The sequence below is a fragment of the Theropithecus gelada genome, chromosome 6 (genome assembly GCF_003255815.1).
Source record: "Theropithecus gelada isolate Dixy chromosome 6, Tgel_1.0, whole genome shotgun sequence".
NCBI lineage: Eukaryota > Metazoa > Chordata > Mammalia > Primates > Cercopithecidae > Theropithecus > Theropithecus gelada.
The window spans coordinates 138882715-138895208 of record NC_037673.1 but is presented as its reverse complement, the minus strand read 5'-3'; the positions used below and the strand labels follow the sequence as shown (position 1 = coordinate 138895208).

General features: G+C 43.6%; 1 protein-coding gene across 16 annotated transcripts in view; it reads left to right on the top strand.

Moving 5' to 3' along the window:
- Positions 1–12148, top strand: part of FGF1 (fibroblast growth factor 1) — a 106924-nt gene extending 94776 nt beyond the window's left edge. For 9 of the 16 annotated variants that reach the window (XM_025388090.1, XM_025388087.1, XM_025388094.1 and 6 more), the window contains 2 exons: positions 3517–3620; positions 8871–12148. In XM_025388090.1, the coding sequence (XP_025243875.1) occupies positions 3517–3620; positions 8871–9065 (299 nt within the window). In that variant the 3' untranslated portion in view covers positions 9066–12148. The remainder of the gene's footprint in view (positions 1–3516; positions 3621–8870) is intronic. The other 7 variants (XM_025388098.1, XM_025388095.1, XM_025388099.1 and 4 more) reach the window with 2 other exon arrangements.
- The last annotated feature ends 346 nt before the right edge of the window (positions 12149–12494 follow it).

Genomic DNA, 12494 nt, shown 5'->3' with positions numbered 1-12494 from the left:
CTTCCCACTCAGCACTGTTTCCAGACTCATCCGTGTTGTGGCAGGCCTCAGAACTCTGTTCCTTTTTATTGCCAAAGAATATTCTATTGGCATTCCATGTATCTACTTGCTCCATAGACTGTTAGACTGAGAAATAACTTTATGGAGACTGAGCGCAAATACTCCTCATTTCACTGAAAAAGAGACTGTGTCTAAGAGGCTACGCAGCCTAGCCAAGGTCACTCAGCTCAGAGCCCAGCCTTGAGCCTTAGAACTCTCCATGCGGTCCCATCTTACTTCACCCCTCAGAGCATTATTGGAAACATAACTCAAAGTGCACAGCTGATTGATGATGGGCCAGCAGAATCATCTCTGCCAATATTAGCCCAACATCATTCATTCACCAAATAATGTAGACTGCCCACTGTGTGCAGGGCACTGTAGGAGGTGCTGAGGACCCCAGAGGGAACAGGACAAGATCTCTGCCCTTCTTCTCAGAGTGTACACTTTCCTGAGGAGGCAGAAATAGATCAGCAGCTCCCTAGATAATAAGATCATTGCATGTTGTACTAAGTGCCATGAAAGAAACAAGCGGCAGAGGAGGAGAAGAATGTGGGGGAGGGTGGCATTGGCAGGGAGAATGGGGTGGGGATGAAAGGACCTTGTGCACAGAGTGTCACAGGTTACTGGGGAGGGCCTCTTTTAGGACATTTAGGCTGAGGCCTGGAGGAGAAGGACGTTGTGAATATCCAGAGGAAGAAGGTCCCAGAGAGAGAGCATTGCATGTGCAAAGATCCCAGGAAAACAGGGAAAGTTTGAAGTTTAATAGGAGCAGAAAGACAGAGCGAGCAAGTGGTGTGACTGAAGGCTTGAGAGAGCAGAGCCCACCTTACAGTGGAGGCCCACTGGCCTGTTCCCTCATGGCTACACTCTCAGAGCTAACTATTCCTAGGAGGACCTGTGAGAAAGTGCATCAGTGGCTTCCAGTTCCTTCCTGTGAATTAAATAAACTCCACTTGCCACAGGAAGCTAGAGGAAGTCCTGAGTCTCTATAGCAAAGACTTCTAAGGGAGGGAGAACTGCATCTTAGGTAAGGGTGATAAAACTATGTATCATCATGGGGGTGAATCAGGAGATAAGGAAAGCAAAGAGAAATAAGAAAATACAGGCATATTAACAGAGAAGTGGTTAAACAATTATCGTATAGCTACATAATGGAACACAATTCAGTTGGCAAGAAGAAAGAAGTTCACTCTTTCTGTACTGATGTAGAAAGATCTCCAATTAGTTAAGAAACAAAAAAAAGCAAGGGCAGAACTGTGTGCTCAGTACATTACCATTAGTATGAGGTAGTATGTCTCTTGCAATATACGCATACAAGCTCTCTAGAAAGGATACACACACAAGGTGTCTAGGAGGGGTTTCCTTGTTTCTGTATCCCCCAGGAGATGTGCACTCCAGAGGGGAGCTTTTCACTATCTCCTCTGCTATTTGGAAACATGGAAGTACATTTCCTATTCAAAGAAACTAAATTAAAAATGAAAACAGGCCTGGATGCAGTGGCTCACGCCTGTAATCCCAGCACTTTGGGAGGCTGAGGCGGGCGGAGCACAAGGTCAGGAATTCGAGACCAGCCTGACCAACATGGCGAAACCCCTGCCCCGTCTCTACTAAAAATACAAAAAAATTTAGCCAGGTGTGGTGGTGCATGCCTGTAATCCAGCTACTCAGGAGACTGAGGCAGAATTGCTTGAACTTAGGAGGCAGAGGTTGCAGTGAGCCAAGATCGCGCCACTGCACTTCAGCCTGGGTGACAGAACAACATTCCATCTCAAAAGAAAAAAAAAAAAAGAAAACAAAGAAAAGGCAATGAGGGGTCTAGATCTACCAACCAAAGCCCTGTGTGTTCCAGCCTCTCCTGCCCCTCGGCCTCTGCCAAGCTGGACCTCAGAGATGCCCCCTCATCCTCCTAGGGAACTACTGGGCAGCCACTGGTGCCTGGTCTAGATTTCACTCCTACTCGTAATGATGGTTCTGATGGTCTAGTGAACAAATAAATTATCCCGAAGAGTCTAGAATTAATTCCAATTCCCAAATGTGAACTATCAAAGCACCTCTCTCAAGAGGGCACCCGAGGGTGAATAAACAAGTTAATAATTATCAAATGAATACTGGATTCCAATTAAGTGTCCAGCACCTTGGGAGTGTCAATCAGTGTGAATGAGGAGAGTGTGACTCTGTAACTCACAGTCCTTTCCCTCCATCTCCAGGTTTCTCAACCTGGGTGCTGCTGATTCTCTGGGCTGGAAAATTCTTTGCTGTGGGGGCTGCCCTGTGCATTGTAGGATGTTAGCAGCATCTCCAGCCTCTACCCACCAGATGCCAGTAGCACCCACCCCCCTAGCTGTGACAACAGAAACTGTCTTCAGAGATTGCCAAATGTCCCCTTTGGAGCAAAATCACCCCCAGTTGAGAACCACTGTTCTCATCACTGCATTTCCAGGTAACAGCTTCATTCTCCCCACATCAGGAGCTGGCGATCACCCCTCTGCCTGTACCCCAGGTGGGTTGCCATAGAGGCTGAGGGATTGACGGAACCTTCATTGCGAGGGAGTTCCTTTAGTTTCATATGTGGCAACCAGTCCTAACTCCCTGGGAACCTCTTCTGTCTCAGGGAAAGTAGCAATCTCAGATTTTATAAAATAACCATCTGTGGATAGAAGTCTCTCCCACAACTAGAAGGCCCAGACAATTAAAAGGCACCCCTGGCCGGGCACGGTGGCTCAAGCCTGTAATCCCAGCACTTTGGGAGGCCGAGACGGGTGGATCACGAGGTCAGGAGATTGAGACCATCCTGGCTAACACAGTGAAACCCCGTCTCTACTAAAAAATACAAAAAAAAAAAAAAAAAAATAGCCAGGCGAGGTGGCGGGCGCCTATAGTCCCAGCTACTGGGGAGGCTGAGGCAGGAGAATGGCGTAAACCCCGGAGGCGGAGCTTGCAGTGAGCCGAGATCTGGCCACTGCACTCCAGCCTGGGTGGCAGAGCGAGACTCTGTCTCAAAAAAAGAAAAAAAAAAGAAAGGCACCCCTGTGCAGGTTGATAACAAAAGCAGAACACACACAGGGTGGCCAGATCCCAGTCTATGGCACCCCAAGACTGCAGGGATGAGGGAGCCTGGGGGAGTGAATACCATTTCCTCCTGTGATTATTTTCCTACAGGTGACAGAAAGAAAGGAGCAAGGCACCGTGAAGGTGCACTCAGGGTCATTTTGTAACCAACAGGGTGGACAGGTAGGTGAGCCGGCCGGTGTCTCTCCTTCCTTTCCCAAGGACGTAATTCCCAATGGACAACTTTATTTGGAAGGCAAAGAAAAAGGGACTGTATTTCTATGTTTTGATTAATCTGAGGCTCATCCCTGAGGGCTCTGCAAAATGAATGAGCAGAATTTTCCATGGCCAACTGTCCTGGCTGCCGGGTCCTATCGGCAAAAGCGTAGTGTTTATTTACTTTTGCTCGTGTTATTTTTATTCCAGTTCAGCTGCAGCTCAGTGCGGAAAGCGTGGGGGAGGTGTATATAAAGAGTACCGAGACTGGCCAGTACTTGGCCATGGACACCGACGGGCTTTTATACGGCTCAGTAAGTATGAAGCTGACATGCTTCCAGACGTGGCCAAGGTTTGAGGTTTCCAGAAATCTTGTTACATGGAGTGAGGCAAACTATAAAGCAACAATTAGTCTCTGTTTGTTATTTTTTCCAGAAGGATTCCCACCCTCACCCTGCTTTATTTTAGACACAAACATAAAAGAGTTTCTTGTGGTATTCTCTTAAAACACTGAAATGTATTATCATATAAACACAGAGGAAAGATTGATTGATGTTTTGGTAACTCTTCAGTCACTCATTTTAGAATAGCTAATCCCATTCCATTCATTCATTCATTCATTCATTCATTCATTCCAAAAATGTTTTCTTTCTTTTTTTTTCTTCGAGACAGGATCTGGCTCTGTCACCCAGGCTGGAGTGCAGTGGTGCAATCATGGCTCACTGAAGCCTCGAACTCCTGGGCTCAAGCGATCCTCCCACCTCAGCCCCCCGAGTAGCTGGGACTACATATGAATACCACCATGCCCGGCTAACATTTTTATTTGTTGTAGAGACAAGGTCTTGCTATGTTGCTGAGGCTGGTCTCGAACTCCTGGGCTCGAGTGGCCTCGGCCTTCCAAAGTGCTGGGATTATAGGCCACCACACACAGCCCAAAAATGTTTCTTGAGTACCTAGGTACTATGTGCTATAAGGGTGTCTCTTATTGCTTTTTTCACAAATGGCGGAGCTTGGGCTTTTGTAGTTTATGTGTCATGCATAAAACTTTGAAAATAGCCCCTTTTATTCTGAAAGGATCACCTAAAAGGATAGAAAGCTTAATAACTAATTCAACATTTATCAAATATCTCCTGTGTCTAAGTGCCATGTTAGGTACTGAAAGGATGTGAGGATGAATGAACCGCATGGAGAGGCGTAGTCTAATTGTTTCTTCAGTAGCTAAAATCCTCCATGTTCCCTGCCCTCTCCCTATCATAGCTAATGCTTTATACAGGTTTGACCGTGTATAGATAGGTCTTTATGGGAAAGGAATAGAAATAGAGGCAATGTGATTTTGCCCCTGTTGGTATCTCTGTGACCGGAGTTAACTGGAGAGACAGCTTAAACCAATGACTGAAGGTTTTGAAGTTATTTCTAGATTTTAATGATCCCTCCTCTGTATCCTAACAATTGATAAACTAAGGCTTGGCTGTACTTCTTAGCCCAATCCATACCCCTTTCCTCCCTTGTATGAAGATGTCTTCAAAAAGACAGCCAGTAGGGGGAATTTTAGTCTGGAGCTTTACCTTATATCAAATTGCCAAGCGACAGAGGGCACAGGAAACCCTCTCTTGAAGTTGTCATCTCAGCCAAGGGTCCAGATGTGAACACAGTTTCGTTTCCTCTCACTGCCCACTAGGGATCAGGAGATGAAATCATCAGGGTAATAGGCAACGTCTAAAACGCTATGTGCTCAGTACAGATCACCTGGGACGGCTTTAAGGGGTTTGGGAGTAGGGGTTTAAGGTAGTTCTTCCAGGTGGTAGCAAAATCAATCCATCAGCCAATCGTTCAGTCTCAGACTCATGATTGAATCTCATGCCTCTGCCACTCTGGCAAGTCACTTACCCACTCTGAGCCTTGTCCAAAATGAGGACGGTCATGGATCATAACCGCCTCACACAGAGCGTACATGAGTTCAGTGGCGCAACACACAGAACGCGCCCATCAGAGTGGCTGGCACGTCACAGACCAGTGGTGGCTGTAAGACAAGTCAGCGTAGAAGCCCCTCACCCTCACTGTATCTTAGGTTATGCCACAGTTTTATGGCTTTTCCCCCTTTAAATCAATTTTGATGTTTACTGTAACCTGCTTTCACTTATAGAAAAATATTGAGGGAGAACTCCCAGGATCTAACTTCCGATACACTCCAGGCACCCCCTTCTCCCACCATAACCGTGGCCACCACTGCAATTCACCTGAAATATGATCTTAGTATATGACAGCTAAGAATGTTTGCATTTTCCCCATTGATAAAAAGAAGTTCTAAGATATCTCAAAGCTCTGCTTCATGCTCTTCACAAAATTTAGGCACTAATCCATCCTGATTCAAACTTGTGTGTGTGCAAAGGATATATATATTTTTTAAAGTTTGAAAGGCTATATATCAAAATATTGGGGGTGGAGAATGGGTGATTTTATAATATGTGAATAACTTCCTGTATTTTCCAAATTTTTTTTACAGTAAGTATATGTCACCTATGTAACTTGGGGTGGGAGGGGAAACATGCTAAATATAAAAAAGAAGACAATTTAAACAATAGGCATGAATCAATAGTTAACCCACATGTCTTCAGCATTGTACCAAGTGCATAACGAGTGCTGACAAATCCTGGTGGAGGGACGGAGCACCGCTGATCTGGCCTGCTGACTCAGCCTGTGACTCAGCTATTTTGTGTGTGTCAACTGCTCCAATGTAATAGAGACATCAGGTGGGGAATGTGGCCATCCTCACCTTCGTCACAGAACGCAGGCCTGATGCCCACTATGAGGTGTCAGGGGTGAGTCCTCTCTACAAGGGAGTAGGCAACCCACATTGGTCCAAGCTGTCTACTTCCTTCTACCCCCAACAATGTGCATCAAACATGAATGTCTGGACCAAGTTCCTCTAGAGGCAGCAGAGTCATCCAATAAAATATATTTATATCTCATCTTGTTCCAAAATGATCTAAAGTGTCTCACCCTGTTGTCATTTCACTAGATTATGAATGAATAAGAAGCAGGATACTTCCTGTTACACAATTCCTTACTAAGAAAGGCTGACTTTCCTGACTGCTTTGTATTATCTCAAGAATCAAATTAAACGCATTACTTAGCTGGTGAGCACCTATTATTTGCAAGGCTCTGTGTCTGGGGGTGGAGAGAAGACCAACAAGATTCCATCTCCTTCCTCACTAGGGTTTATAATCTAAAGAAACAAACATAGAGAACAATGAACAACATGATTGGAAACCGCCAGACAGTGATTGGAAATCACCAACCACAGTGGGTGAAGAGAGACTGCAGGGGTCACACGACTTGAAAAAGGCAAAGCAGGCCGGGCGCCGTGGCTCAAGCCTGTAATCCCAGCACTTTGGGAGGCCGAGATGAGTAGATCACGAGGTCAGGAGATCGAGACCATCCTGGCTAACACAGTGAAACCCAGTCTCTACTAAAAAATACAAAATACTAGCCGGGCGAGGTGGCGGGCGCCTGTGGTCCCAGCTACTCGGGAGGCTGAGGCAGGAGAATGGCGTAAACCCGGGAGGCGGAGCTTGCAGTGAGCCGAGGTCCGGCCACTGCACTCCAGCCTGGGCGACAGAGCGAGACTCTGTCTCAAAAAAAAAAAAAAAAGAAAAAGAAAAAGGCAAAGCAAAGTCAGATGTCTCAGTTCCCAGCTTAAGTGTTTTAATATACCTGTTTTAGACCCAAATGCAATAAATATATTCTAAGATCTTGACGAATAGAAAGTTCAAAAACTGAGTTGCCCCTCCACCAACAGATTAACTACAAGTAAGCAAAATAGTGGTTGCTGGGTTTTTTTCAAGTAACTGCACTCTTTAATATGTTGTGGCTGATTTTCAACTTAATAAATGTACAGCTGCACTAGATTCTACTGTACGGATATTCTTTTATCCACTTAACCAATCACCTTTCCATGGACATATAGGTTACTCCTAATCGCTTGCCCCTAAAACCATTGGTTCAGAGACCATCCTCAAAAATATAACTGTACACTTACTCAGCCATCTCCTAGGGTTAGATTCCTAGAAGTGAAAGTGCTGAGTCAAAGGTAATACATCTTGTAAATTTTGATACATATTGCTAAACTGTCTTCAGAAAGTTGCCACTAATTTTTCTCGCCAACTGTACGTGGCAGTGCCTAGTTCCCACATTCTAAGTCTTGCAAATTTTTTTTATCTTTGTGCAAATGTTTTTTTTAATCTTTGCACATAGGATAGCTAACATATGATACATAATTTTTAATTTGCATTTTTCTCATTAGGAATATTGAATGTTTTCATAGATTTGTTGTTCATTTTTAAAACATCAAATAAAACATGACATTTTGATGATATCATAAGTATATATCCATATAGCCTTATCTAGTCTGTATGTACATAAAGAGATGTAGGGGAGGATGCTCATCAGCGATTAACAGTTGCCTATATCTGGGTGGTGGGTTTTGGGATAGTTTTTTTTTTACAAAGTAAAGGTATGTTTTTAAAAGTACAATTCTTCTTGTAAGTAGCATTTTTATTACCCTTTAGAGACAGGGTCTCGCTGTGTCACCCAGACTAGAGTGCAATGGTACAATCATAGCTCAGTACAGCCTCAAACTCCTGGGGTCGAGCAATAGTCCTACCTCAGCCTCCTAAGTAGCTAGGAGGACAGGCACACACCATGGCATCTAGCTAATTTAAAAAAAAATTTTTTTTGTAGAGAGTGGGTCTTGCTATGTTGCCCAGACTGGCCTCAAATTCCTGGGCTCAAGCAATCCTCCTGCCTCAGCCTCCCAAAGTAGTGTGATTACAGGCATGAGCCACTGTGCCTGGCCACAAGTAGCATCTATTTATAAGATTCTTTTTATAAGTAGCAAAAAATAAAGCTATTTTCATTTAAAAAAACATTTACATTCTAGGATATGTTTCATGCTTAGGATAAATTTTGCACAAGCATATCTTCATAACAATACACAGGCAAAATCCTGACATTGCTAGTGAAAATCACCAGGATAAAAAGGCATTTTAGCAGCTTTGTATTTATTCTTTAAGTCTAGTCTTCAAGTTAAAACAACAACAACAACAACAAACCCACTACATCACAGTCTGGTTTTTACTTATTTTGAATGTTTTTCCATGGTCATGCCTGTGTGCCAGGCCACTACAGAGATGAAAGATCCAGCCCTGCCCTCAAGGTACTTATAGTCAAGCAGGATGTCCCCATGGGAGATTCTAGAGTCCTGAGGACTCTTAGAAGTGCTCTTATCAGTCGCATCTTTATTACTTTAAAATGGATTTTAAATGGAAAGGGAGTTTACAATAACAGCAAATGCATACTGAAGGCTCTTTAGTGCCAGGTGCTGTTCTAAGTCCTTAAGACTACCCTGTGAAATAAGTTCCACCATGACCCCAATTTTCCTGAAGAGGAGACTGAGGCAGGGAGAGCTTTAGTATTTTGCCCAATGTCACACAGCTAGTAAATGGGGACTCCCATGTGAAACCACTCACTAATTGTCCTACTCTCTTTTGGTTTTATCTTTTTAGCAGACACCAAATGAGGAATGTTTGTTCCTGGAAAGGCTGGAGGAGAACCATTACAACACCTACATATCCAAGAAGCACGCAGAGAAGAATTGGTTTGTTGGCCTCAAGAAGAATGGAAGCTGCAAACGTGGTCCTCGGACTCACTATGGCCAGAAAGCAATCTTGTTTCTTCCCCTGCCAGTCTCTTCTGATTAAAGAGATCTGTTCTGGGTGTTGACCACTCCAGAGAAGCTGCGAGGGGTCCTCACCTGGTTGAACCAAAAATGTTCCCTTGACCATTGGCTGCGCTAACCCCTAGCCCACAGAGCCTGAATTTGTAAGCAACTTGCTTCTAAATGCCCAGTTCACTTCTTTGCAGAGCCCTTTACCCCTGCGCAGTTTAGAACAGAGGGACCAAATTGCTTCTAGGGGTCAACTGGCTGGCCAGTCTGGGTCTGGGTTTGGATCTCCCATTGCCTCTTGCAGGCTGAGTCCCTCAATGCAAAGGCGGGGCCAAATGAAGTGTGTTAAGGGGTCTGCTGAGTCATTAGTAACTGCACACTATTTCCCTCTACTGAGTAAACCCTGTCTGTGATTCCTCCAAACATCTGGCATGGCTCCCTTTGTCCTTTCTATGCCCTGCAAATATTAGCAAAGAAGCTTCATGCCAGGTTAGGAAGGCAGCATTCCATGACCAGAAACAGGGACAAAGAAATCCCCCCTTCAGAACAGAGGGATTTAAAATGGAAAAGAGAGATTGGATTTTTGGATTGGATAACTTAGAAGGATGACATCTCCATGCAGAATACATGAAGAAAGGGAGGCCCAGTGGCAGGAAGGCAGAATAAATCCTTGGGAGTCATTAGCATGCTTTGACCTTCCCAGGGTTACTCAGCAGCAGAGAGCCCTGGGTAACTACAGGTGGAGAGCACTAGAAGTGGTTTCTTGGTAACAAGCAAGGACATCAGAGCTGGGAAATTCATGTGGATCTGGGGACTGAGTGTGGGAGTGACGAGAAAGAAAGGGAAACTGTCTGAGGGGATATCGTAAAAAGAGGATGATTTCAGAAGGAGAAGGAAAGAGAAAGTAATGCCACACATTGTGCTTGGCCCCTGGTAAGCAGAGGCTTTGGGGTCCTAGCCCAGTGCTTCTCCAACACCGGAGTGCTTGCAGATCATCTGGGGACCTGGTTTGAAGGGAGATTCTGATTCAGTGGGTTGGGGGCAGAGTTTCTGCAGTTCCATCCAGCCCCCGGGTGCAGGTGCTGACGATACTGCTGCCTTACCCGCCATACGTAAAGGAGCAGGGTCCTGGTCCTAAAGAGCGTTATTCAGCTGAAGGTGGTTCAACTCGCCGAACCTCACCTGACCTCAACTCACCCTTAAAAACGCACACCTCATGAGTCTACCTGAGCAGTCAGGCAGCACTGACAGTAGTTATACCTGTACTAAGGAACATGATTTTAAGATGCTTTGGCCCAATGCCTATAAAATGCCCCTTTCAAAGATACACAAAAACATACTTCAAAAATGTTAAACCCTCACCAACAGCTTTCCCAAGAGACCGTTTGTATTACCATTACTTGTATAAATACGCTTCCTTCTTAAACTTGACCCAAGTGGCTAGCAAATTAGAAACACCATTCATCTCTAACATATGATACTGATGCCACGTAAAGGCCTTTAATAAGCCATTGAAATTTACTGTGAGACTGTATGTTTTAATTACATTTAAAAATATATAGCTTGAAAGCAGTTAAACTGATTAGTATTCAGGCACTGAGAATGATAGTAATAGGATACAATGTACAAGCTACTCAATTATCTGATACTTACATTTACCTATAAAATGAGATTTTTGTTTTCCACTGTGCTATCACAAATTTTCTTTTCAAAGTAGAAACTCTTGAGCAATAATTGTGAATAAAAATTGATGAGAGTGTTAGCTCATGTTTCATATGAAATTGAAGTAATTGTTAACTAAAAACAATTCCTTAATAACTGAACTGTCATATTTAGAATGGAAGGAAAATGACAATTTGTTCAAAGCATAGTGCAATTGAAGAATTGACCTAAGTAAGTTGACATTATGGTTAATAATAGTATTTTAGATTTGGGCAGCAAAATGATTTCATAACATTTTTGTTTTTGTTACTTGGATAAGATCTGTTTTATTTTAGTAAATCTTTGCAGGCAAGTTAGAGAAAAAGCAGTGTGGCTTAACGTCTCTTTAGTATGAAGATTTGACCAGAAAAAGATACCCAGAGAGGAAATCTAAGATAATTATAATGGTCCATACTTTTTATTGTATGAATCAAACTCAAGCATAACATTGGCCAAGGAAAATTAAATGCCATTGCTAACATGTGAAATGGAAGTCTGTGATTTCAGAGATGCAAAGCATTGTAGTAAAAACACCAATGTGACCTCGACCACCTCAACCCAGATACCATTCATATATCTGTTCAATGACTATTAAGTTGCCTACTTTGTGCTAGGCACTGTACTGGATACTGGGGACCTTGTCTGTCTGGTTTGCTGCTGTATCTTCTCCTAGGGCATTATATTTATGATGAAAGATGCTGTGGATTCAATTCTTTCAGTCAAGAATAAACGCAGACTTTGTAGGTTCCTGCTGAATAAACAGCAAATCCCAGAAACCCAGATTTTGGAAGAATCAGCAACCCCCAGCATAAAATAAACCCCTATCAAAATGTCAGAGGACACGGCAAAGTAAACTTAGCATTTTCAACTTTAGAACCGTGTCAGCTTCAGGGGGACTGCTTTCAAATCAGCCAAAGAGCCTATCAGATCTAGAAGGAAGAGGTTGGTAGTTCCCTGCTCTGTTTTGAACATGCTCTAGTTCATTAACCTGGGGGCATTCCCATTGCTGTCTTAAGTAAGTCTCATAGCCAGCTCCCGTCATGTGAATTCATTTTCGGGCCAGCTCTGAACAAAGCATCATGAACATGTGTGCCTTTGGTTGTTTGCAATGTGATGGTGGTAGAGGTAGGTACTGGTTTCCTTGGAAAGAATGATAAGAACGATTCCTATGGCCAACAGTGTGTATGAACAAAAAACTGATTGGAGCATCAGCTGTTACTGAAGGTCCTTGCTTTATGTCAGAGGCAACGGAACCCAAGTCTCCAAGTCCTCAGCCTTGAGTGTACTGCTGACAACTAAACTCACAGGCTGCAAAGCAGACCTCTGATGAAGACGCCTGTCATTTCATATCACTGTCTTTTTGTGTATCATAGTCTGCACCTTACAAATATTAATAAATGTTCCAATAACAGGTGATAATGTCTCTGAGTTTCTCAGCATCCTGTTGCCTCATCTTTCTATCAAAGGACTTCCCTGGCATCCCTGAGGTGTGGCTGCTTAGTTTTCTATACTTACCTTGTTACCAGATGTCAGACTTTAAAAGCTAACAGGGAATGCGAAGGTAGAAACATTTTTCAATGTGTTTGGAAACAGAAGGCAGTATGGGTGATCTCCTACATTTCTGTTAGGGTAATATACATATACAGGAAATCTGCCTCCTGAGGAGTCAGGCACCACAAATAACTCAGGTGAAACTTTTTCTTCTTAACATAAACCATGTAAAATTATGCTACTATTGTTGAGGTGACTGGCTGGTGCTTAG